General features: G+C 57.6%; 1 protein-coding gene across 1 annotated transcript; it reads left to right on the plus strand.

Annotated features, from left to right (window-relative positions):
- The first annotated feature begins 28 nt into the window (after window positions 1-28).
- PWP2 (PWP2 small subunit processome component) lies at window positions 29-24,943 on the plus strand. Its single transcript, XM_531577.8, has 21 exons — window positions 29-248; window positions 1,798-1,910; window positions 6,558-6,652; window positions 6,984-7,083; window positions 7,417-7,560; window positions 8,056-8,191; window positions 8,483-8,712; window positions 11,503-11,646; window positions 12,446-12,516; window positions 13,135-13,271; window positions 14,127-14,275; window positions 14,410-14,557; window positions 14,731-14,881; window positions 15,957-16,137; window positions 18,358-18,505; window positions 19,792-19,900; window positions 20,681-20,746; window positions 21,704-21,922; window positions 22,019-22,169; window positions 22,324-22,398; window positions 24,363-24,943. Exons 1-21 carry the CDS (start codon window positions 231-233, stop codon window positions 24,535-24,537), a joined length of 2,760 nt encoding a protein of 919 aa, XP_531577.2. The 5' UTR covers window positions 29-230; the 3' UTR covers window positions 24,538-24,943.
- Window positions 24,944-26,046: the final 1,103 nt, after the last annotated feature.

Below are 26,046 nucleotides of genomic sequence, written 5' to 3' on the forward strand. Positions count from 1 at the left end.
TCTTGCGTTCAAACTCCGCCTCGGGGCGGGGCGAGGGCGACGCAGCTCCTCCTGCCTCCTGGGCCGCTGCGGACGGTGGTGCGCGACCCCGTCCCGGGCGCGCGCGCTGTGGGCGGTGCACGCCGTCGCTTCCCGGAAGTGCGTGCTGTGGGCGGTGCCGCGCGGACCCCCGGGAAGTGTCTCTGTGGGCGGCCGCCGGGTTGAGCTGCGGCACACGTGCGACGGCCGTGATGAAGTTCGCTTACCGGGTGAGCGCGGGCGGCGGGCGGTCTGTTGGATCGGCGCGGCTCTTCCGGTGGACGGCGCCTGAGCTGGCTCCGGGCGGGCTGGGGGCGCGTGGTCTGCTTTTGCGGCGTCTGGCCGCGTGGGGGTCGCCGGCTGTCTGCGCGCCCATGGCCTCGGGGACGCGGGGCTGTGGTGGGGCTCCTGGGAGAGCTGGGACGGAGGCGCCGACGGCTTCTCGGAGGGAACAGGGACATTTGTCGGGGTCCCGGGATATTTTTAACCTGAGTATGGCCCAACCTAAAGGCTGGAGTTGGTGCAGTCGGGGAGGGCACAGCACCCTCGGGAGGGATGAGGAGGTGGGACGGGGCGGGGACGCGGGCGCGCGCAGGCGGGGTGAGAACAGCAGGGACCCGGGGCCCGGGGCTGCCCCCTAACGTGCGAGCGTCCAGGTGAGCGGAAGGGCGGGGAACCCAGGTGTGAGCTCTGTTTCCCGAGGCCGGAGGGAATTCCTGAGGCGGACGCCCTCAGCTTTGAGAGCCAGGGAAGACTTGTCCCAGATGTGAAGTGCGGGAGGCGGGTGAGACAGGTAATAAGAGGGGGCCGCGGAGCCGGCCTGGGGGTCTCTGAAGCGTTTGCTACAGCTGGCTGGTTATGGGGACGCCTGTGTTTCCCACAGTGGCCCTGACCGTTGCGCTTCCAGGGTTGCACGGGCCGCCTGCTGCTGAGCCCACCGTGTACTACACTTGTCCTGTCCGAAACTGGGCGTGGCACTGGCCCCTCAGAGTGCTGCTCCTGTGTCCCCTGTGCTGGTGGAGGCACCGCTGTGTGCCCAGCACCAAACCAGAAACCATATCCACGTCCTCACAGGCCAGGACTTCATCCGCTCCACATTCCTACTGCAAGGTGGCAAAAAATGTGCCTTGGAGCCTGCCTGGCCGCTTGAAGTCCTTCTGCTGACCAAGCTCCTCCCTGAGGTCCTGAGGGCGCTGCCCACTCACAGCTTCAGGGCCTGGCTGGTGCCTTCCCATTTAGATTCCAGCTCAGGTGACCCTTCCAGGTGCCTCTCCGTGACCGCCCTCTAAAGTAGCCCCTCCTCCCACACTTCCCATCCCCCTCCTGCTAGAGAGAGAATATAAGGTGTGCGTGTCTGTGCGCATGGCAGTCTCCAGTGAACGCTCGTGCTCGTGAGTTAGTAAATAGGATGCTGGCTTACCACACTTCTGAAAGCCCTGAGTTCTAAGCACTTTTGGGGTGCTGTTCCATTGTTGCAGCTTTTTTCTTGGTGAAGTGTGGGCTCCATGCCCCTCTTCACCTGGCAGACGCCTCCTGTCTTGGGAGGCTTCCTCAGTGCTCACAGGGGCATCTTACCCATCTCTGTGGGAGCTGGGGGCCGCCCGGGCTCCTCTGGTCTCCTGAGGATCAGGCTCACTTCTTCCTCTCTCACCCAGGAAAGGTGAACGGGCCCCCAAGGTGGGGTTCTCTGTGCCATCTCTCTGCCCAGATGCCTCACTTAGTGCTTTTCTGGGAGTCGACTGTTTTCTTTGTGTTAAGACAATTTTGTTTTCTTCACAGTTTTCAAATTTGCTGGGTACGGTGTACCGGCGTGGGAACCTAAACTTTACCTGCGATGGAAATTCAGTTATCAGTCCCGTGGGCAATAGAGTCACTGTATTTGACCTTAAAAAGTAAGTATGTGAAAGTGGTATTCATAATAGTGATACTGATTACTATTATCACCATTTTTTAAGTAACATATGAAAACTGATAGTGTCTTCTGTGCCTTCCTTTTAATGGTGCACCTGTTAATTAAGGGAGCCCAGGACAGGACTACAGGACCGACTAGGGTCAGCAGATCAGTTGTGGAAATTGGCAGCCAGACCCAGTTCTTCGTTGTAGTGCCTTAGCCAGGCCCCATAAAGTGGTGTGTCACTTGGCTCCGTTGCCTGGGAAGGGACCCTGTCCCTGTGCTGTGAAGGGTGGGTGGGGGAAAAGGTGTAGCTCAGGGTTAGCCCTTCCCCCATCAGGGAAGGCCCCTAAGGGCTGAAAGGCCAGGGCTGCTGGGGGAGTTGAAGGTGCCTTGGACCCCTGCTCGGGAGCCCTGCTGCCACTGGGCCTCACCAGTCGGACGGGCAGGCCCAAAGCTTCCAGCTCTGCAGCCGGAGGTCAGTTTTATTCGCTGGGGTTTAGCGGTTTCTTCCTGTGTGCTATTGCACTTTGCTTCACTTTGTTGCACTCTGGCTCTGTGCGGATGCTGTTTTACCACAAAGTGAAAGCGTGTGGAAACATTGCTTGGAGAAAGTTGGTCGGTGCCATTTTTCCAGCAGCGGGGGCTCACTTCATGTCTCTGTGTCACATTTTGGTAATTTTGTGATATTTCAAAGTTTATTATACCTGTGAGGGTGATTTGTGATCATCTTTGCTGTTACTATCGTAATTGTTCTGGGGTGCCGTGATCCATGCCCATGTAAGACAGCGAGCTTAATCAGTAAGCATTGTGTGTGCTGTGCCTGCTCCACCGACCGGCTGTTCCCCACCCTCCCACGTCTCTCTTCCTCTACTTGGGTCTCCCAATTCCCTGACACAAACAATGCTGAAATTAGGCCAGTTAATAATGGCCTACAGTGGCCACTACGTGTTCATGTGAAAGGAAGAGTCACACAACTCTCACCTGAAATCAGAAGCTAGAAGGGACTCAGCTTAGTGAGGAAGGCATGTCAAAAGCTGAAACAGGCCAAAAGCCAGGTCTCTGCCACCAAACAGGCAAGTTGTGAATGCAAAGAAAAAGCTTTTGAAGGAAATTAAAAGTGCTACTCCAGTGAACACACAAATTACAAGAAAGCCAAAATAGCCTTAATGCAGATACGGATAAAAGTTTGAGTGATCCAGATAGAAGATCAAACCAGCCACAACATTCCTTTAAGCAAGTCAAAGCCTAATGCACAGCAAGGCCCTACCTGTCCTCTGTTCTGTGAGGGCTGAGGTGAGGAAGCTGCAGGAAAAAAGTTGGAAGCTAGCAGAGGTTGGTTCATGAAGTTTAAGGAAAGAAGCCATCTCTGCAACATAAAAGTGCAAAGCGAAGCAGCAAGTGCTATGGAGAAGCTGCAGGAAGTTATCCAGAAGATCTAGCTGAGATCATTGATGAAGCTGACTACACTAAACACAAAATTTCAATGGAGACAAAACAGCCTTCTATTGGAAAAAGATGGCCAGGCACAGTAGCTCATGCCTGTAATCCCAACACTTTGGGAAGCCAAGGTAGGCAGATCACTCGAGGCCAGGAGCTTGAGACCAGCCTGGCCAATATGGTGAAACCCAGTCTCTACTAAAAGTACAAAAATTAGCCAGGCATGGTGGCACATTCCTGTAATGCCAGCTACTCAGGAGGCTGAGGTGGAAGAATTGCTGGAACCTGGGAAGCAGAGGTTGCAGTGAGCTGAGATCGTGCCAGTGCACTCCAGCCTGGGCAACAGAGCAAGACTCTATCTAAAAATAAATAAATTTAAAAAAAAGAAAAAGATGCCATCGAGGACTTACATAGCTAGAGAAAAGTCAGCGTCTGGCTTCAAGCAACAGGCTGACTCTCTTATTAGGGGCTAATGCAGCTGGGGCCGTTAAGTTGAAGCCAGTGCTAATTCACTGTTCTGAAAATCCTAATTCCCTTCACAATGATGCCCAAGCTACTCTGCCTGTGCTCTGTAAGTGGAACAGCAAAGCCTGGACGACAGCACATCTGTTTACAGCATGGTTTCCTGAATCTTTCCAGCCCATTGTTGAACCCACTAAGGTTCCTTTCAAAATATTTCTGCTGTTGGACAACGTACCTGGTCACCCATGAGCTCCAATGGAGATGCATAAGGAGATGCTGTCTTCATGCCTGCTAACACCACATCTCTTCTTCAGCCTACGGGAGTAACTTTAACTTTCAAGTCTTACCATTTAAGAAATATATTTTATAAGGCTCTAGCTGCCAAAGATAGTGACTCCTGTAATGGATCTGGGAAAAGCCAGTAAAAAGCTTTCTGGGAAGGAGTCGCCATTCTAGTTGTCATTTCATGATTCATTCAATGAGGGCAAAGTGTCGACATTAACAGGAGTCTGACAGAAGTTTAGTATCAAGCCTCATGGATGACTTTGAAGGGTTCGAGACTTTGGTGGAAGAAGTTACTGCAGATGCAGTAAAAATAGCAAGAGGATTCGAAATGAAAGCAGAGCCTGAAGATGGGACTGAATTGCCGCAATGTTGCCATCAATCTTGAATGAATGAGGAGCTGCTGCTTATGGATGAGCAAAGCAAGTGGTTTCTTTTCTTTTTTTGAGACAATGTCTCACTCTTGTCCCCCAGGCTGGAGTGCTATGGCGTGATCTTGGCTCACTGCAACCTCCACCTCCCGGGTTCAAGTGATTCTCCTGCCTCGGGCCCCCCTACCAAGTAGCTGGGATTACAGGCGCCTACCACCACGCCCAGCTAATTTTTGTATTTTTAGTAGAGATGGAGTTTCATCATGGTTGGCCAGGCTGGTCTAGAACTCCTGACCTCAGGTGATCCACCCGCCTCAGCCTCCCAAAGTGCTGGGATTCCAGGTGTGAGCCATCACGCCCGGCCAGCAAGTGGTTTCTTGAGATGGAATCTACTCCTGGTGAGAATGCTGTAAAGACTGTTGAAATGACAAGAAAGGATTTAGAATATGACATCAACTTAGTTGATAAAACGCTGGGAGCATTTGTGAGGATTGACTCCGGTTTTGAAAGAAGGTCTGTTGTGGGTAAAATGCTATCAAACAGTATCACATGCTACAGAGACATCTTGTGAAAGGAAGAGTCCATCGATACGGCAAGCTTCACTGTTGTGTTAGGAATTGGCAACGGCCACCCCATTTTCAGCAGCTGCCACCGTGCCTGGTCAGCAGCCATCCACATCGAGGCAGACTGTCTGCCAGCAAAAAGATGAAGACTCACTGAAGGCTCAGATGATCGTTAGCATTTTTTAGCAGTAAAGTGTTTTTAAATTAAGGGATGCACGTTGTTGCTTTAGACAGAATGCTTGTGCACACTGATAGACTACAGCACACATGAATAGACTGCAGTGCACACCAATAAAGTACACACTTCGACGACAGTACACACGAACAGACTACAACTCACACGAATAGAGCACAGTGCACGCTTACAGACTACAGCACACACTAGTAGACTACGCCATACTGTTCACAGTATGGTGTAAACACAGCTCGGCTGCGTACGGGGAAGCTGGAACGTGTGTGCCTCACTCAGTTGCAGTATAAGCGTTATCTGCAGCATCTCCGTGGGATTCCTGTAGCCCCTTATTTTCCATTTTTCTAGCAACAGTGTTACATGGGTGCACTGTCATGGTGGTTAATTCCTGTTGGGCACTTAGCTTGCTTCTGGTATTTTGATGTCACACTGAGGCGGAATAATCCTCTCATCATATCATCCTGGAAGCAGAATTGATGTATCCAAAGCCCATTTTTAAGGCTTTTAATGCATTTCACTAGAGTTCCTCCAGGGACAACGTCATTTCTTTTTTTTTGAGACAGAGTCTTGCTCTGTCACCTAGGCTGGAGTGCAGTGGTGTGGGCCCAGCTCACTGCAACCTCTGCCTCCCAGGTTCAAGCGATTCTCCTGCCTCAGCCTCTTGAGTAGCTGGTATTACAGGTGCCCACCACCATGCCTGGCTAATTTTTGGGGTTTTTTTGTTTGTTTGTTTGTTTTGAGACGGAGTCTCGCCCTGTCGCCCAGGCTGGAGTGCAATGGTGCAACCTTGGCTCACTGCAAGCTCCGCCTCCCGGGTTTATGCCATTCTCCTGCCTCAGCCTCCTGAATAGCTGGGACTACAGGCGCCCGCCACCACACCCGGCTAATTTTTTGTATTTTTAGTAAAGATGGGGTTTCACCGTGTTAGTGAGGATGATCTCAATCTCCTGACCTCGTGATCCGCCCGCCTTGGCCTCTCAAAGTGCTGGGATTACAGGTGTGAGCCACCGCGCCTGTCCAATTTTTGTTTTTTGTTTTTATAGTAGAGACGGGGTTTCACCATGTTGGCCAGGCTGGTCTCGAACTCCTTACCTTATGATATGCCCGCCTTGGCCTCCCAAAGCACTGGGATTATAGGCGTGAGCCACCGTGCCCGGCCAACAATGTCATTTCTTTTTCAGGAGTTGGGGGTATCTACAGATGAGCTCTGGCTTGTGGGGTCCAGTAAGATTGGAGGCGCTACTTGGGGAGGGTGAGTCGCTGGTCCCAGGCCAGGCCTGGCCTGTCTCCCTCGTGTGACTTGAGGACCAACAGCACACTGTGGTTTTTGTCTTTATCAGCAACAAATCTGACACGCTGCCCCTGGCCACTCGGTACAACGTCAAGTGTGTGGGGCTGTCCCCGGATGGCCGCCTCGCTATCATCGTCGATGAAGGTACTTGCCCTTGATGTGGGCGGGTACTGAGGGGACCAGTGAGGAGGACTCAGGGCTGTGTGGGTCTGAAATGATCCACTCCCCAGTCGCCTCCGTGTTGGGGCCCGGGTGGGGATTGGGGATGAGGGTGTCATGGGTGAGGCTCCGTCCCCGCCGCAGGCTGTGTCTGTGGCATCGCCTGTGGCAGGGCAGGGCCTCATGGCCCTTGGGCATTCTCAGTCCTGACTCCTCACAGTGGACGTGAGAAAGACCTTTCTCTGTTTTTCCCGTGCTATGTATCTGGGGTGGCCCCTGGGGTAGCTGCGCGGTGGTGACCTCTGGCGTCCTGCAGGGGGCGATGCGCTGCTGGTCAGCCTGGTCTGCAGGTCTGTGCTGCACCACTTCCACTTCAAGGGCTCTGTGCACAGCGTGTCCTTCTCCCCTGATGGCAGGTAAGGGGGACGGCTTGAGGGCAGGAGGGTTCGGCCGTTCGTGCCGACGGTGAGGCCCACTGCCCAGCTCGTTTCCCTGGGCCCCGGGTTGTGACGTTGGGCACATGGCCCAAGCTCTGGCATTGGTGACCCCCTTTTCTGGAGGAGAAGGCTTGGTGCAGCCAGGCTGCCCTCCCTCCAGGGCTGTTTCTTCCCTGACTTCTGCTTCCTCTGCTCCTTGACCTCCATCCTGCAGGAGGCGGGACTCCAGAAGGCCCAGGTGGGCGCAAGCTGAGACTCCACAGTGGCCATTGCTGGTCTTGAATACCAACTATGTCCGCATTCCTTCCATAGGAAGTTTGTTGTCACAAAGGGTAACATTGCCCAGATGTATCATGCCCCTGGGAAGAAGCGGGAGTTCAACGCCTTCGTTCTGGACAAGACCTATTTTGGGCCCTACGATGAGACCACCTGCATCGACTGGACGGATGACTCCAGGTGCGGCCTCGGAGGCTTGGGGGGAGCGGGGCTTGAGAGAGGCCCCTTGGACAGGTCACCCCCTTGGGCCCTGCAGCTTCGTTCCGCAATGGCATCTCGGCCTCCTTTGGGGCTGGGCGCTGCCCGCACCATCAGGACTGGCTGGGTGGCTGTGGTCGAGTCTTCGCGGCTCTGAAGTGTGTGCTGTGGCCGAGCCTCCTGCCCCTGCGCTGCCCTTTCACCTGTTTGTCCCAGAAACCGGGAATGCTGCGGTTGGCTCGGGCAGCGTCTGGGAGGAGTTAGGAAGGCAGACAGGGCAGGGACAGCGTCTGGGAGGTGTGAGGAAGGCAGACAGGGCAGGGGCTGTGCCGGGGTGTCTTCCTTTGCCTGGAGGCTTCTCAGCTCACTCTGAGACCACGTGGGGCTGTAGCGGTCTCCGTGCAGCCCTCTGGAGCGTGCATCTGGCTGCTTTGTCATGGCCAAGCCCTGAGGAGGTACCATCTCCCTCTTTTCCAGGTGCTTTGTGGTTGGGAGCAAAGACATGTCCACCTGGGTGTTCGGAGCCGAGCGCTGGGACAACCTCATCTACTATGCACTGGGGGGACATAAGGATGCCATCGTGGCCTGCTTCTTTGAATCCAACAGCCTGGACGTACGTCCCTTTGCCAAGTTCCCTAGCCTGATGGTGGCCAAAAGCGGCTAGTTCAGGGAGGCCCCAGGCTGCAGGCGGCCTCTTCCCGTGGTTCCCCCAGGCTGTTCCCGTGTGGCCTGGGGGCATCTAGGGACCGAAGGCAGCTGTGGTGGCCCATCGAGAATTGTTCTCAGAGTTCAGAGGGGCCGTTGGTGCCACTGGTCCCTGGATCTGAGCTGGAGGGAGGTGCCGGGTTGTGGCAGCTGGGCCAGTGTGGCTGGGGCTGGGGTGACCCTGTGCTTCCCCTTGCAGCTGTACTCACTCAGCCAGGACGGAGTGCTGTGCATGTGGCAGTGTGACACGCCCCCCGAGGGCTTGCGGCTGAAGCCCCCTGCGGGCTGGAAAGCAGACCTGTTGCAGCGGGAGGAGGAAGAGGAGGAGGAGGAGGACCAGGAGGGGGACAGAGAGACCACCATCCGGGGAAAAGCCACTCCGGCCGAGGAGGAGAAGACAGGAAAAGTGAAGTACTCACGGCTGGCCAAGTAGGTCTCTGAAGTGTGGTGGGCTGTGGTAGGGCACTCCTGTGGGAATCTCTTGCCCTCAGAGGGATCTGGATGTGGGGTCCCCAGGGCCGAGGAATGGGAGGTACAGAGAGCAGGCCTGCGTCTCAGGGCCCCGGTTTGAGCACCCTTGAGTGCTTGGGTGTTGACCCTGCCCCTTAAGAAGGGTCCCTGCCTCGGCTGTCTGAGCTGCCTGTGTGCCCAGGGCAGGGCGGAGGGCGGTGGGTAGGGGTGCATAGGGGGCAGGGAGGTGTGCGGGCACTCCGTGACGGGAATAGCAGCACCTTGGGCCCTAAGGGGGTTGGGAGTTGTCTGTGGCCCCACCAGCTTCTGTGGAGTTTGGTGTGGGCGATAGTCCCTTGGCCTCGTGCAGGGAGATGCCGGGAGAGCATTTGGCAAGGCTGGAGGGAGGGGCCGGGCTGTGAGTGGGCGCAGCGGGTGGTCTGAGTCCTGCTTCAGGGCCCGCTGGTGGGTGGTGCTTGGTGCTTTTTCAGGCACTGAGCTGGGCCATGCAGCCCCACATCTGAACTCAGTCCCCCAGACGAGACGAGACGAGACGAGACGAGACTGAGCCTGGCCCCATGGACTGCCCGTGGGATGGCCTTAGCTGTGCCTGGAGCCCTGGCAGAGATGCTGCCCTGATTCGGGGTGTCCCGCGTCTGGGCTGTGGGGGAGGCTGGTCAGGATCACATGAAGGCAGAGTTGCCTGCAGCTATGGTGTCTCTGTCAGCCGGGTGCCCCAGCCTGGGCCCCTCCTTGCTGCAGTTACTTAGCACCTGCTGTGTGCAGGGCTCTGAACTTGGCACAGAGACACACTGCCCACCCTTGTGAGGCCTCCTCTCCGCCGGGGAGGAGAGGTGCAGTGATGAGGTGGCTGCGTGCGGAGGTGGGCGGCAGTTGGGGTCCCTGGGTGGGGAAGGCGCCCACACAAGGCCCTGCCTGTGGAGGGAGCCAGGCGGCCGGAACGGGCTGCCTTTGGAGGGGTTGGGGTCTGCTGGGTAGGTGGGAGTTGTGGCCATGAGAGCCCTGGGTCTGAGGAGCAGGGAGGGCCGGCTGGACTCCAGTGGGAGGAGGGTGCTTTGCCAAGGGCAGCAGAGTTGGAGGGTGGCCAGAACAGGTCCAAGTGGGTCAGTGCCTGCAAGTGAGTCAGTGCCCGCGGGTGGGTCAGTGCTCGTGAGTCAGTGCCCACGGGTGGGTCAGTGCCTGTGAGTCCATGCCCGTGAGTGAGTCAGTGCCCGCGAGTGAGTCAGTGCCCGTGGGTGGGTCAGTGCCCGTGAGTCAGTGCCCGTGAGTGAGTCAGTGCCCGCGGGTGGGTCAGTGCCCGCGGGTGGGTCAGTGCCTGTGAGTCAGTGCCCACGGGTGGGTCAGTGCCCGTGAGTCCATGCCCGTGAGTGAGTCAGTGCCCGCGGGTGGGTCAGTGCCCATGAGTCAGTGCCCGCGGGTGGGTCAGTGCCCGTGAGTGAGTCCATGCCCGTGAGTCAGTGCCCGCGAGTGAGTCAGTGCCTGTGAGTCAGTGCCCGCGAGTGAGTCAGTGCCCACGGGTGGGTCAGTGCCCGTGAGTGAGTCCATGCCCGTGAGTGAGTCAGTGCCCGCGAGTGAGTCAGTGCCCGCGGGTGGGTCAGTGCCCATGAGTGAGTCAGTGCCCGTGAGTGAGTCAGTGCCCGAGGGTGGGTCAGTGCCCACGAGTGAGTCCATGCCCGTGAGTCAGTGCCCGCGGGTGGGTCAGTGCCCAAGGGTGGGTCAGTGCCCGTGGGTGGGTCAGTGCCCACGGGTGGGTCAGTGCCCGCGGGTGGGTCAGTGCCCGCGGGTGAGTCAGTGCCCGCGGGTGGGTCAGTGCCCGCGAGTGAGTCAGTGCCCGCGGGTGGGTCAGTGCCCGAGGGTGGGTCAGTGCCCGCAGGTGAGTCAGTGCCCACGGGTGGGTCAGTGCCCGCGGGTGGGTCAGTGCCCGCGAGTGAGTCAGTGCCCATGAGTCAGTGCCCACGGGTGGGTCAGTGCCCGCGAATGAGTCAGTGCCCGTGAGTCAGTGCCCACAAGTGAGTCTGTGCCCGTGAGTGAGTCAGTGCCCGCGGGTGGGTCAGTGCCCGCGGGGACTTGGGGGTGTTGTGCTGGAGTCAAGACTTGAACGGGGACTGGAGGAAGAGGAAGGGACGATGGGCCCCCCCAACCCCGCCCTGGGGAAGGGAGGTTCCAGGCAGCTCCAGGAAGGCAGTGTGCCTGCTAGGCGGGGACTGCGGGCTGTCAGCGCGAAGCATGTGAAGGGAGGGCCTGCTGCATTGGCAGCCAGTGCTCCCTGTCACTTGTTCAGGAGGGACGGGGTCCAGAAAGGAGAGGGAAGGACCAGGGCTGAGCTACAGTGTGACTTGGGGAGGTTTTGAGGGCGGAGGCGCCATCAGGGTCACCTTCGTCTGCTGATGGGGACCGAGGGTTCCTTAGAGGAGGAAGCAGCAGGGGATGATGGGATTCGGGTGTGCCTGGCGGCCATGCCGCGCCTCCCGCACCTCCTCTGCCTCCCATGGGCACTGCTGCCTCTGGGTGCACCACTAGCTCTGCTGTGGGGCCAGCTGGCGACAGTGGAGATGCTGTGTGAGGTTCCTTTGGGGTCCCGAGCTTGGGATGGAGGCGGGCAGCTTCAGGGCCTGGGGTGGAGAGGGAGAGGGCAGGTCTGGGACCTCCTGCCTGGATCTGTGGCCTGTGTCCTGGAGCCCAGAGCGAGCTGGGGTGGCAGCCTGGCTCTGCGCTCCTCCTCACAACTCTTCTCTCTCGTCAATTCAGGTACTTCTTCAATAAAGAAGGGGATTTTAACAACCTGACAGCTGCAGCATTTCATAAGAAGTCTCACCTCTTGGTCACTGGCTTTGCTTCTGGAATCTTCCATCTTCATGAGCTGCCAGAGTTTAACCTCATCCACTCCCTGAGGTAAGCCTTTGCTCGCAGTGGGGTGTGGTTTTATGCACTCACTGGCCCTGAATCTGAGGGCCCAGCCAAGCCTGCCCTTAGCAGTGGGGGCAGCAGAGCCACTTGGAGCGCCAGCTCAGGCCACAGGACGCCAGCCCGAAACCTGCCCGGCCGCTGGTGCTGGTCAGTGCGACAGTGTTGCCGCCCCCACTGGCAGTCAGCAGCGTTGGTCTCGGGTCAGTCACAGCCTTTCGAGTTTTTGTCTCCGCTTTTCTTCATCTGTGAGACACAGAGAACGAAAATACTATGCTCATAAAATTGTGAAGTTGCAAGTTGTTGAACCCTGGCCTCCCCTCTGGGCCTTCTCTGATTCTTTTCTTTGAGACAGAGTCCTGCTCTGTCGCCCAGGCTGGAGTGCGGTGGCGTAATTCGGTTCACTGCAACCTCCGCCTCCCGGGCTCAAATGATCCTCCCACTTCAGCCTCCTGAGGAGCTGGGGCCACAGGTGTGCGCCACTACACCCGCCTAGTTTTTAAATTTTTTGTAGAGATGGGTCTTGCTGGGTTTTCCCAGCCTGGTCTTGAACTCCTGGGTTCAAGCAATCCTTGCCTCCGCCTCCCGATGTGCTGGGATGACAGGTGTGAGCCACTGCACCCAGCCTTCTGATACTTGAACTGAAGTGAATTGTTGGAGTCTGGTGAGTGGGTGGGGTAAGCTCCGCACACAGGGATAGAATCTGGTGTCTGGGGCTGCCCTGAGTGGGCACTGGGGCTTCAGCCCGGGCAGGCTGGCCTCCCACTTACAGGCCCGTTCTCTGCAGCATCTCAGATCAGAGCATCGCCTCAGTGGCCATCAATAGCTCGGGGGACTGGATTGCTTTTGGCTGTTCAGGTTTGTCCCCAGCCTGGGTGGTAGAGATGGACTCCCCATTAGGGACCGGTGCTGCCCGGCTACAGGCTTACTTGACAGCCACCCACTGGGGGTGCCCTCCCCTCCCCCAGTTGTCTTCCATGGGGTGCCCTCTCCCCCAGCCGCCTTTCAGAAGGGGCCCTCCCTCCCCCAGCTGTCTGCCATGGGGTACCCTCCCCTCCCCCAGCCGCCTTTCAGAAGGGGCCCTCCCTTCCCCCAGCTGTCTGCCATGGGGTGCCCTCCCCTCCTCCAGTCGCCTTTCAGGGGGTGCCCTCTTCTCCTCCAGCTGCCTCCCGGGGGTGCCCTTCCTGCCCTGGCCCTCCTCAAACACCTCTCTGTCTTAAGCCCCTTGCTCAGGGTTCGGGGGTCATAGCCTGCCTCAGTTGTGACCTGCAACCACTGGGTTGCACGGACGGGGCCCATCACTGGCTGGTGGAGCTGCAGCATCGGGCAGTGGTCCCAGCCTATGCTTGGGAATTTGTGCGTTTCACCCCCTGCCCGGCAGCTTTCTCAGTCCTGTGCCAAGTGGGAAGGTGGGCGAGGCCAGTCTGACCTGGGGTGGGCCTGAGCCGGGTACCCCAGCTTCCCCCGTGTGCACAGGCCTGGGCCAGCTGCTGGTGTGGGAGTGGCAGAGTGAGTCCTACGTGCTCAAGCAGCAGGGCCACTTCAACAGCATGGTGGCCCTGGCCTACTCGCCCGACGGACAGTACATCGTTACTGGCGGGGACGACGGCAAGGTAGGCTCCTGTCCCCGTCCCGTTGGCCTCTGTGCCTGGGGGGCTGTGAAGATGCAGTGGTCTGTGGGGCTGTGCCTTGACAGTAGGGCTGGTGTTCACAGCTTCACCCGGGCTCATGAGCTCAGTAGGCGTTTAAAAACATACAAAAATGTGAATGGAGGGGGTTGGGTGTCCCTCTTTCCCCTTTCTGACTTGGTCTCCTGCACGGTGGTGGCCACGTGGCGGAGAGTGGGTCTGTGGTGCCGGCAGCCGGCATCCAGCCAGTGTCCAAGGGGCTCCAGTACGTGGCCGAGGGTGGGTCCATGGTACTGGCAGCTGGCATCCGGCCAGCATCCACAGGGTTCTGGTGTGTGCAGTCCCCCTGCGGGCTATCTGGGCCTTAAATGGGCTCCTCCTGGAGGTGACAGGAAGAGACTGGGGCAGACAGCCCACTCACCACCCACTCAGCACAGCCTCAGGCCTGTGGGGGAGGCTGAGTGAGCCAGGGCAGCCGTGGGCACAGGGGCAAGGCTCTCAGGATGTGGCATCACATGCGGGGGTCTCAGGGATGGGGTATCAGTCACAGTTGGGGGTCTCGGATGGGGTGTCAGTCATGTGCGGGGATCTTGGATGGGGTATCAGTCACAGTTGGGAGTCTCAGGGATGGGGTATCAGTCATGTGCAGGGGTCTCAGGGATGGGGTGTCAGTCACAGTTGGGGGTCTCAGGGATGGGGTATTACTCACGGGTAGGGTCTCAGGGATGGGGCAGTACAGGGGCAAGCGTCTTAGATGGGGCGGCATGGGGACAGGGATCCTGGCCGAAGCCGTGGCACACAGGGTTGGGGTCTGCCCCTGCCCCTCCTGTCCTGCCTCAGGTCAAGGTGTGGAACACCCTCAGCGGCTTCTGCTTCGTCACTTTTACGGAGCACTCCAGCGGGGTGACTGGTGTGACCTTTACTGCCACCGGCTATGTTGTGGTGACCTCATCCATGGACGGGACCGTGCGAGCCTTTGACCTTCACAGGTGATGTTTTTGCTCCGGGTTGGCTCGGGGCAGGCTTCCCCCATGCAGAGGTGAAGGTGGAGGGTGAGGCTGCAGTGCAGCTGCTGGGGCAGGGGACCCTGGCACGTGACGCTGACCTTGCCTCTTCTCTGCAGGTACCGAAACTTCCGCACCTTCACCTCTCCACGCCCCACCCAGTTCTCCTGCGTGGCGGTGGATGCGAGCGGTGAGATCGTCTCTGCAGGGGCGCAGGACTCCTTTGAGATTTTCGTGTGGTCCATGCAGACAGGCAGGCTCCTTGATGTAAGCACCCTGAGGGGCTGGGCTGGGGCTCAGGAGGGGCCCTCCTGTCTCCTGGGAGAGGAGCGCAGGGAGCTGAGGTTACACTCCGAGGGCCCATGCCCCTGGCCCAGACCTGCCCAGAGAGCCGCCTCGGCCGCCACCTCCACTCTTCACGCCTGCTTGCTCTACGGTAGGTTTTGTCTGGACACGAAGGGCCCATCAGTGGTCTGTGTTTTAACCCAATGAAGTCCATCCTGGCCAGTGCTTCCTGGGACAAGACGGTGCGCCTATGGGACATGTTTGACAGCTGGAGGACCAAGGAGACGCTGGCCCTGACCTCTGATGGTGAGCATGAGGCAGCAGGCAGGAGCAGCAGCCTGGGGACCAGCAGCATGCTGTCACACCCACTGCCCTGTTACTGGTTGTGGGTTTGGTGTGAACCTTCTGGTGGGAAGCAGGGGGTGGCTTTTAACCCAGACCTGCTGGTGTGGCGGCCCTTGAGGTTGGCAGTACCTAGGAGACAGCAGATTGGCGAGTCGGGCCAGCGTGGCTTCCACGAGTCCTTGTGGGGCTCCCGCTCTGTGGGCAAGTATGCCAGGCAGGAGAGAACAGCTCCCCGAGGGTGAAGGGCTGCTGCCACAGCTGCTTCCTGATTTTCAGAGTTGCTTTGGAGCTCTGCCAGGGCTGTGTCACTGGGAGAAGGACACAGGGACCATGGGGGGCCCAGACGCTGGATGCGGCCAGTCCCGGAATCTGCAGACTGGGAGAAGGATGAGGGGGCCGTAGGTGGGCCCGGAAGCCAGATGCGGCTGCCCAGGGATCTGCAGACTGGCCTCAGGCCACTGCCTGTCTTTCTGACGGGGCTGTACTAGAGGCAGCCGTGGCCTCCTGTGTTCATATGGTCTGTGGCTGGCAATGCCTCAGCGGCGGTGTTGAAAGACCACGTGGCTCACAAAGACCCAGCCCATCCATGTCCGGGTGTGGACAGACTCTGCCATCCCAGGAGGCTGGTTCTCTCTGCTTCCCGCTGCCTCACCCCACCCCCAGGCCTGGCATTGGCCAGGTTTTTGGCATCACATGTGGCTTCTTTGCAGAGGCTCTGTATTCTAGTCTGTCCAGCCGCCCTCAGTAACCACCATCACTCACCCGTCAGCCTCACCTTCCCAGCGCCCCCTCCATTGGCCTTTGTGGGTCCTGTGGCCCCAGCTGGACCGCCTGGTGCTCTTCACTGGTGCTGAGTTGTTCCTCACCCGTCTGGGTTGGAGCTTCTCCTGGGAGGAGATTCTTGTGTACCAGACCAAACAGGCGCTGGTCTCTTAGGGGTGCCAGGGCACGGCCTGGTCTCCAGCCAAGGGTGGTTGGTGGCCTGCCTGCGGGAGACTGGGGTCTTCGTTGGGCCTTACTTTGCATCTCTGTTTAGCTCTGGCTGTGACTTTTCGCCCTGATGGTGCGGAGCTGGCTGTGGCCACACTGAACTCACAGATCACCTTCTGGGACCCTGAGAACGCGGTGCAGATGGGCTCCATTGAGGGCAGGCATGACCTCAAGACCGGCAGGAAGGAGCTGGACAAGATTACAGCCAAGCACGCGGCCAAGGGGAAGTGAGTGTCAGCGTTGGGCCTCCTGATTTGAGACCCCAGCCAGCCACCAGGCTCCTGCAGCTTCTCCATTTTTGGCCTTGTTCTTTGTTCCTGAGACCGCTGAGTCCCTGTGGGTGGAGGCAGGTGGTCCTGAGCCCTCTGGGGAGAGGCCATGTCCTCCTTAACTCCTGGGATTGCACAGCCCCCAGCACAGGAGGACGTCTGGATTTGCTGAACATAAACTTGTTCAGCTGAGAGCTTGCATCCACTTCCAAACCTTGATCCTGAATTATGACATCGTCCTGGTGTGCAGAGGGGAGAGCAGCCGGGTGCCCGAGCTCACACTGGAGACCTGGCACTTGGAGAGGCTGAGGCGGGTGGATTGCTTGAGCCCAGGAGTTTGAGACCAGCCTGGGCTACATGGCAAAATGCCATCTCTACACAAAGTAGAAAAATTAGCCAGGTGCGGTGGCACATGTCTGTGGTCCTAGCTAGTCGGGAAGCTGAGGCAGGAGGATTGCTTGAACCCGGGAGGTCAAGGCTGTAGTGAGGATGGCGTCATGCCATTGCACTCCAGCCTGGGTGCTAGAGCAAGACCCTGTCTCAAAAACAAACAAACAAAAGCAGAAAACAGCCCTGGCAGCCTCCTAAGAGTAAAAATGCAGGTCCTCAGTCACCTCACCTGGCTAGAGAGTGCTACGTGGATGGTGAAGACATATTGTCCCCTTGTCTCGAGGAGTCGGGCCAGCACAGCACTGACCGAATTGCCTGCGCGGGGTCCTGGCTGGGCTATGAGGCTCACCTGGGTGGGGGTCAGGCTTAGGAGAAGGGGGAGGATCTGTGGGATGTGCCCGGGGTGGGTGGCCTTGGGGCCTGGACCTGTGTCCCAGGAGCTCAGAAGCCTGTTCAGCAGAGGGTCTTCTTCCAGAAGGAAGTAGCGACCCTGTCTTGGAAGTGGTATGAATGCCTGTGTGCAGTCCTCATGGGTTCGCCCTGAGTGTGGAACTGCTGGGTGCTGGTGGTTCTGTTTCCAGCTTGGAGGAGCTGCACGGTTGCCATTCCCACGAGGAACGCCGTTGGCTTCCGGCTTCCCCACCTCCTCGCCAGCACTTGTTGCTTTATTATTATGATTTTTTAATGAGAGCTGTTGGGGTGGATGTGAATTCATATCTCACTGTAGTTGTGATTGTAGTTTCTCTAGTGACATTCAGCATTTTCTATCTGCGGCTTGGCCGTTTGTAAGTCTTCTTTGGAGAAGTGTCTGTTCGGGTCTCTTGCCCGTTTTTGAATTGGGTTGTTTGGTTTTTGGTTGTGGATTTTAGGGGTTTCTCTGATACCTGATGTGCAGATATTTGTTCCGCTTTGTGAACTGTCTTTCCACCGTTTTGGTGGCACTCTTAGTTCTGATGATGTCCACTTTGCTCATTTTTTCTGTTGTTCTTTGTTCTCTACTGTCATAACTAAGGGACCTTGCCCACCCCGAGGCGTCTGTTGAGCAGGGCGGTAAGGGCTGGTTTCTGGTTTCTGCAGGACTAAGCAGACGTGACTGAGAGTAGGCTGCTTAGGGGGGAGGCCGACTGGCCGCCGTTTTGTGCTGACCTCAGCAGGGAACACCGTTCCTTGAGCCACTTGTTCCTTTTGTGAAAAAGACATTGATTCTCAGGAAGCTGAAGCATCTAAGGGTGGTGCTGGCTCAGAGCGGAACCAGGTGACAGCACCATTGGACATTGTGGGTTTTAAAAGTCTCGCGTGAGTTGAGGCAGCGAGCCTTGGCGAAAGTTGCTGAGGCTGGTGTTTGCTTCCTGGAGGGCTGGTATAGGATCTCCTCTATTTCCTAAGGTTAGTTTTTCTTTTATTTATTTTTATTTTTATTTTTATTTTTGATTTTTGACACGGTCTCGCTCTGTCACCCAGGCTAGAGTACAGGAGTGCAATCATGGCTCACTGCAGCCTCCAACCCCTGGGCTCAAGTGATCCTCCCACATCAGCCTCCTGAGTAGCTGGGACTATAGGCATGTGCCACCGCACCCTGTTAATTTTATTTTTTGTAGAAACAGGGTCTTGGTATATTGTCCAAGCTTGTCTTCAACTCCTGGACTCAAGCAATCTTCCCAACTCAGCCTCCCAAAGTGCTGAGATAACAGGCGGGAGCCACCATGCGGGCCTAAAGTTGGTTTTTAGGAGCCATACGCTGAGGTTTCCGTGGTGGCCACCGTAAGTCCACGTCTCCTCTCCACCCAGGGCCTTCACCGCCCTGTGCTACTCTGCAGACGGCCACAGCATCCTGGCGGGAGGCATGTCCAAGTTCGTGTGCATCTACCACGTCCGTGAGCAGATTCTCATGAAGAGGTTCGAGATCTCTTGCAACCTGTCTCTGGACGCCATGGAGGTGAGCCGCCAGCGCGGGGCCGGATGGATGTTGCTTCCAATGCAGGTGGAATGCGTCGGGCTCCTGCGTTCTGCACTCCTGGCTCCATGGGGCCTTGGGCACAGTTGTGGTGCTTGTTCTGTATCTAAGTGCACGGGCCCCTCACCTGCCCCAGCAGAGTCCGGCCGTGAAGCCCAGTGCCTGCCTCAGCTGTGTGTGGAGCCGTGGTCCCCAACCCTTTTGGCATTTGGGACCGGTTTCGTGGAAGGCAATTTTTCCACAGACAGGGTTGGGGGGATTGATTTTGGGATGAAACTGTTTCACCTCAGATCAAGATCACCAGGCATTAGATTCTCAGAAGGAGGGTGCAACCTAGATCCCTCACATGTGTGGTTCACAATAGGGTTCGCACTCCTGTGAGAATCTAATGCTGCCACTGATCTGTCAGGAGGCGGAGCTTAGGTGGTGATGCGAGCAATGGGGAGCGGCTGTAAATTCAGATGAAGCTTCACTCATTCACCTGCCCACCACTCACCTCCTGCTGTGCAGCCTGTTTCCTAACAGACCATGGGCCGGTACCAGGGGTTGGGAACCACTGCTGTGGATGACCCTGCCAAGGCTGGTTGCTATGAGGCTGGAGCTGTGAGGGGCAGTGCCCAGCACACGCTGGCTCAGGAGATACGGACACCTGTCAGGGAAGGAGTGAACGAAGAGGGTGCTGGTAGGCCCTGCCTGATGGCTTCCTGCCCGGGGTCCTGTGTACAAGGCTCTGCCTTCACTGTCCCCACTGGTGCCTGCCCTCCCCACTCAGCACAGCCCTTGGCTCAGGTCCCACTCACATGCTGGCTCCTGCAGGACCTCAGAATGAGAGTGAGGAAGCCCTGGTAGCCTCTAAGCAGGGGTGTGGCTGCTGGGTTCACCTGTCCACGCCCCATCGGGGCAGAAGCCCACTGTCCCCTAAATGTTTCTGGGGGAAAGTGTCCTTGGCATTTTCACGAGGGAGTAGACGGCCATCCTCGCTGTGAGCCCCAGCCTTTGTGATGGTGGCAGCAATGCCAGCATGTAGACCTCAGTCCATCCCCCTCCACAGCCTCTGCACCTGCCCTGCTCCACAGCTTCCACACCCACCCTGTCTGCAGCTAGCTCTGCAGGAAGGGTCCCTGGGGCGCTGCAGGGCTCTCTCCCCGTCCTTGTTCTAGACAGGGCTGAGGCTTGTCTGGTGTTGGGGTCAAACAGCAAGGGTAGGAGATGAGGGCCAGGTGGCCAGGCCATCAGAAGCAAGGCGTCCACTGCTTTTGCTGTTCTAGGAATTTTTGAACCGAAGAAAAATGACAGAGTTTGGCAACCTGGCACTAATTGATCAGGATGCTGGGCAGGAGGATGGAGTCGCGATACCACTGCCAGGCGTCAGGAAAGGTGAGCAGAGGTTCCTCCCGCATCTGCCCACCACTCACCGGTCCGGGGTGACCGCGCATTCATGCCCCTGGTTGGGGCTGCAGTGTGTGGAAATAACGGTCACTACATGGTGACGTTTGCTGGACACTGGGGGTGTCAAAGGCCCAGTGTGTTGGTGCTGGTGCCGTCAGCCCCTGGGCAGGAGAAGCTGCCCATGTGTTGCTACACATGGCCTCCCTGCCCTGGCGGGACCCGTCCATTTGCTCTTGGGACTGGGTGCCCCGTCTGCTGCACAGCACACGGAGCATTGTGGCGTGAGGCCATGTGCGCCGCACAGAGAGCCAGGTGCTCTAGAAGACCTGGGTCCCAGGTAGACCATCCTGATGGGACACTCGCCAGCCAGAAACCCTGAGTGCTTCCATATGCAGGCCCAGGGTACCGTGTTGAGCACAGCAGACCCACTCCTGGGCTGGGCCGGGGCCCTTTTCTGGGTTGGACACGCAGTCTGCTGGCCCGGCTGGCTTTTTTGAGCATCTGCCCCACGGGCTGGGCCATCTGTTTGGCAGCTCACCCGGAACAGCCTCTGCGGCCCCAGCACGGGCCCACCTGCCGCAGCTGCAGCGAGGGAAGGGCTGCTTCTGCCTCCGCTTTGTGCAGGGCCCAGTGAGTAGAGGCTGCTGCTCTTGATGGGGCTCCCACAGCACCCCCCAGCCAGCCGGGAGACCGCAGGATGACTTGCTTCGTGGGGAGAGCAGCCTGGATATGCTGTCCAGTGACCATTAACGGTTCTTTTTTCCCCAGGTGACATGAGTTCTCGGCACTTCAAACCTGAGATCAGGGTGACCTCACTCCGCTTCTCTCCCACTGGTGAGCACTGAGCCATGGGCTTTTGGTGCCGGTGGGCACTGGGGCATCTGTGCCATAGCAAGGCTGGCCACCATGGAGCTGTCTGCAGGCACTGGGCTGTGCCCTGTGCCCCTGGGTAAGAACATGGCCCTGCAAACCCTGCAGGCCACAAGATGGCTGTTGTCCCTGAGGATGGATGGCTGTCACGGTGCCAACCTCAGATGCACTGAGCTTTGAAACATGGCAGGCCTGGTATGCCCTTGCTCTAGCAGCTCCCCGAGTGCCCTGGACGTGCTGCCTGGGGGCGGCTCTGCCATCACGGAGAGCCCGTCTCCTGCGCACTGCCCCCATCCTCTCGCAGTGGGGAGGAGGGTCTGTGCCACAGGCCTGTGGAGCCTGGCGGTGCACATTGTCCCCACACAGAGGAGCCAGGAGCAGGGCTATTGGCAAGCGTGCTTCAGCCTAGACTGAGTGTCAGAGCCAGGGGCAGAGAGGCCCATGTGAGCCAGGGGTCTGTGCCCTCGGGCCCAAGGGCCAAATCTGGCTGGCCACCTGCTTTGGTCACTGATGTTTTACTGGGCGTTTTTTTGTTGGCGGATCCTTCTGGCTGTCTCTAGTGATCCGTGCAGCACTGAGTAGGTGCAGCAGAGACCACAGGGCCTGCGGAGCTGAAGACGCCTGAGCTAGACAGAAGACTTGGCTGGCTCCCGGCGTCAAGAGAGGAGGACGCATGCGTGTACATATTTGCTTATATGTGCATCCCTGGGAGAGTAACTTCTGGGATGATCCATTCATTCCTTCCCAGGGGAGTAGTGGGGTGGGGGCTAGAGGCAGACGTCCCGGTTCCTCTTGATTTTTGCACTTTGTCCCAGGGGAATGTACTTAATACTGTTTCTTTAAAAAAAAAAAAAAAGAAAGAAAAAAAATGTTGGGAGGAATGAGCTTACATTTTTAGGAAAGCACTGCTTAATTTCCCAGGGCGCTGCTGGGCGGCCACCACCACGGAGGGACTCCTCATCTACTCCCTGGACACCCGCGTGCTCTTTGACCCGTTTGAGCTGGACACCAGCGTCACCCCCGGGAGGGTGCGCGAGGCACTGCGCCAGCAGGACTTCACCAGGGCCATCCTCATGGCCCTCCGGCTCAACGAGAGCAAACTGGTGCAGGAGGCCCTGGAGGCGGTGCCCAGGGGCGAGAGTGAGTTGGGGCTTCGGTGTCGGGCGCCGGGGTCATCCTCTCTTCCCCTGGTTTGAGTTGGTGGCAGAATAAGCATGTTTTTTTCTCCTTTTGCAGTTGAAGTGGTCACCTCCTCCCTTCCTGAACTGTATGTGGAGAAAGTGCTGGAGTTTTTAGCTTCCTCCTTTGAAGTGTCTCGCCACCTGGAATTCTACCTCCTCTGGACTCACAAACTGCTCATGTTGCACGGACAGAAGCTGAAGTCCAGGTAGAGGGTCTCCCCCGCAGTTCATCGGTGGCTCAGGTCACTGGACCAGCTTGTCCTGCTGGATAAAAGGGAACTTTGACATGCCAGTGCAGCATGAAGTGAGCCCACTGTACCACGGGGTGAGCCCCGCACGCTTAGGGAGTCTCCCTTTCAGAGCCGGGACGCTGCTGCCTGTCATTCAGTTCCTCCAGAAGAGCATCCAGCGGCACCTGGACGACCTGTCGAAACTGTACGTGTGGGTGCAGGGCCTGGGGGTGGGTGGGGTGCACGGTCCCCTGCTGGTCCACACTGTGGAGTGCTCCTTGTGTCATCTGATTTGAGGACAAAAGGAACCAGTGCTGGAGGCTTGTCTTCTCACCTGCGGGTGAACTGCACCTGCCCGGCCACCCCGTGGTTGACCAGCTTGGGAAATGGCCTGGCGCTGAATGGAAAGCAGTGAGCACCGTGGCAGGCAGACAGGCTGCAGGTGGCGCGCTCCAGGTGCGGCTGGAATCCTCCAGGCTCTTGGAGGGATTGCTGCATTCGTAGGACCAGGCAGCCTTTCCTGAATTTGCAGGTCACTTGCACAGGCAGTGGGGGTGGTCACAGGACTGTGAGGCCAGGCAGCCTGGAGTCCTGGAGGTGTGGCTGCCCTGAGCTGTGGCTCCCCTAGAAAAGGGTGCTGTTGCTGCTGCTGCGAGGATTCATCCGCGGGCCTAGGACAGGGCCCGGCCCTCCGCAGTGCTCACTCTGCGGGGGTGCCCGCCTCTTCTGTCATTTCTTTGTGGTTTGTGCCTTTTTTGTCCCTACCAATTCACCTTCCCTAAAGGTCCTGCAGAGCCGGGACTAGGCAGCCCTCAGAGTAGCCATGTGAGGGATATCACCCTCTGTTGCCAATCAGTTGCCGGGTTTCCCAGCTGCGTTTCTGAAAGGTCTGTTCTCTGCCCTGTTTGCGAGTTGCTCTGTCCAGGGTTCAGGGGCAGAGCCTGAGTTTGGGCCTTGTGGGTTCATGTGGTCCTCCTGTCTGTCCTTGAAGTGTCACTCAGTCTTTGGAAAGAGTCCTGGAGTCCAGGTCAAGCCTGTCCTCCCCTTGTGTTCTGGGTGCCCTACAGAAGGCTGGGATGTGCCCTGATCCACAGTTTTGGTGCCAGGCCTTCCCTCGGCTGAGATGTCCTGGACTTTTCACAGAGCTCTGTAGGGGAGGAGGGTTGTCTAGCTCCCTTATTTATGTATTTATTTATTTTTTAATTCTTTTTTTTTTTTTTTTTTTGAGATGAAGTCTCGCTCTGTTGCTTAGGCTGGAGTGCAGTGGCGTGATCTCAGCACATTGCAACCTCTGCCTCCCAGGTTCAAGCAATTCTCCTGCCTCAGCCTCCCAAGTAGCTGTGGTTACAGGCACACGCCACCACCCCCAGCTAATTTTTGTATTTTTAGTAGAGACAGGGTTTCACCTTGTTGGCCAGGCTGGTCTTAAACTCCTGACCTCAGGTGATCTGCCTGCCTCTGCCTCTCAAACAAAGTGCTGGGATTATAGGTATGAGCCACCATACCCGGCTGAGCTCCTTTAGATTTATTCCCTCTTATGGGATGTTTTTAGAGTTCATGTAAGCGCATTGTTCCTTGGACCTCCTGTCTAGGCGTTCACTGCCAATCTGTAGGGTTGCCATTGGCTGTCAGGAAGAGTCCTGCATAGAGGGTCCTGTGACCTGCAGATGCGATGGGGCGCTTCCTTCCTTTCTCATCCATTTATCTTTCAGTTCTCCTTTCCTATGTAAAGTGATGGTGGCATCACTTTTCTGCTTTATTCCATTAACTCAGAAAATTAACTGATTCAGAGCGTGCCTTCCTCCCCTCTCGCTCCACAACACCACATAGCTCTGCAGCGGTCTCTTCCTAAGTGTTTGGTGGAACTTGCTGGTGAAGCCATCTAGATTGGGCCCAGCGGAAGGGCTGAGCTGCCAGGATGACCCCAAAGGGATGGGATGTTACAGTTGGGTCCTTGGGTCCTTGAAGGCCTTTGCTGCCCCAGGGCTGGATGGGGCAGAACCAGATTGTTGGGGCAGGGAAAAGAGGAAAAAAATGGCTGCTGGGGTGGAGGAACCGGCATGTCCAGCACCTGCTGCTTTTCTCAGGGGTCACAGAGGAGGTGGTTGGGTGCAGGACAGGCCAGGGCCTGGGCGTTGCTGGCATTGACCATCCCTGTGTGATTGACAGCTGTAGCTGGAACCACTATAACATGCAGTACGCACTAGCAGTTTCCAAGCAGCGGGGCACAAAACGCTCCCTAGACCCGCTGGGAAGTGAGGAGGAGGCAGAAGCATCTGAAGATGACAGCCTGCATCTGCTTGGAGGAGGAGGCAGAGACTCAGAAGAAGAGATGCTGGCCTAGAGCCAGCCGGTTGCAGCGTTGGATTGTGCCGGCTAAGACCTGCCAGGGAGATGGGACCCTTGTGCCACATGGGCCAGCAAAGAGGAGGGGTCCAGAGAACAGCTGAAATACTGTCACTAGTGGTAGTGACTTGCTTTTCCTGTGCACACATGTAGCCCATCAGGACAGCAAGCCGACGGGTCACGCCAGGGGCCGGCACGCACTGGCACCTGGCCCCAGGAGCGGGGCCGTGTGAACGGTGATGAATGTTGAAAATGCGTCTCAGAGGTATTCACATGAACTTTGTATGAGACTTATTTATATCTTTAACATAAAGGTTTGATAAAGAACTTAGGGATAAAAAAAGATGGAGTTTTCTAACGTGAGGATGAAGTCTACACTTCAGATTAAAAAGGGTTATGTTGTATCCTGGTGTCTTGTGGGGGCTCAAGACCTGCCTGCCTGCCCACCAGGGCCTCCGTCCTGGGGAAGCAGGCTGACAGAGCGGGGTGCTCCTGCTGTCTAGCGGGGGCTCTGCCCTGTGACCTGTGCATATCCTTGGGGTCAGGGGCACAGAGCCTCTCCCTGACCTCTTGGGGACGCTTTGGAGTCTGGGGCTGGGATTGGCCTGTCTTGGTGAGCTCACTCAGACCTGCACCAGCTCTGTGTGGGCCACACGGAGGAGGAGACAGCTCCTCCCCTCTGCAGTGCCCTTGGGAATAGTCATCATGAGAGAGGCTTGGGTCTCCAACATGGTAGGGCATCCTGGTCCCCACAGCTCAGTAACAGCAGCCTCCAGGGTCAGGACCTGAGGCTGACACTGAGGTGGGCACTTCACCGACTGCCAGTGCTGTCTGCCAGGCCCAGCCTGTCCCTCGCCAGCGGTGTGGCCCACAAGACCCTGGGTAGTACCTGGCTCCCTTGCTTATCTGGGAAGTGGAGCTGATATCTGCCTGCCGGCCTCCCAGGGGTGGTGTGAGGCCAAATGTACTAGAGAGTGGAGATGAATACGACAGGCAGTGCCTTGTGGCCCACAGCACTGTACCTGGAGGCCTGCAGACCAGAGGTCTTTGTAGAAGGGAGGAGCTCAGGCCCTGATGCCACCAGGTGTTCTGTGGCTGCACAATCTCCATGACCCAGACTAGAGAGAATCCTTAGCTATCGCCTACCCAAAGCACAAGTTCCAGTGTTCCCCTCCCTTGCCTCGCCCTTTTCCGTGAAACAATTTCCAGCGTTCCCCCTCCTCGCCTCACCCTTTTCTTTGTCACATGTGCATGGCGATGGACACCTGAGTAGTCGCCCCTGGGACAACTGGAGCTGCAGCTCTGCAGTGGGGTCTGGGAGCTCCTGGCCAGGGGCAGCTCCCGCACACTTGGTAGAGACAGGGTCCTGGCCCCCACACCGACTGAGTGAGAGTCTGCATTCGGCATTTCCTTTCTGAGTGGCGCTTGGTGTTTTTTTGTGCCATCCCACAACCCCATCGCTCCCACCAGCTGATGCTCCCTGGCTGGCCGCTCCCCAGGAGCTGAG

Source organism: Pan troglodytes, chromosome 22 (genome assembly GCF_028858775.2).
Source record: "Pan troglodytes isolate AG18354 chromosome 22, NHGRI_mPanTro3-v2.0_pri, whole genome shotgun sequence".
Classification (NCBI taxonomy): domain Eukaryota; kingdom Metazoa; phylum Chordata; class Mammalia; order Primates; family Hominidae; genus Pan; species Pan troglodytes.

Bases quoted from the DNA above. Each gene is read 5' to 3' on its own strand.
- PWP2 (XM_531577.8), top strand. The intron at 6,653-6,983 runs GTACTTGCCCTT...GGCGTCCTGCAG, and splicing joins CGCTATCATCGTCGATGAAG to GGGGCGATGCGCTGCTGGTC. The intron at 13,272-14,126 runs GTAGGCTCCTGT...GTCCTGCCTCAG, and splicing joins CTGGCGGGGACGACGGCAAG to GTCAAGGTGTGGAACACCCT.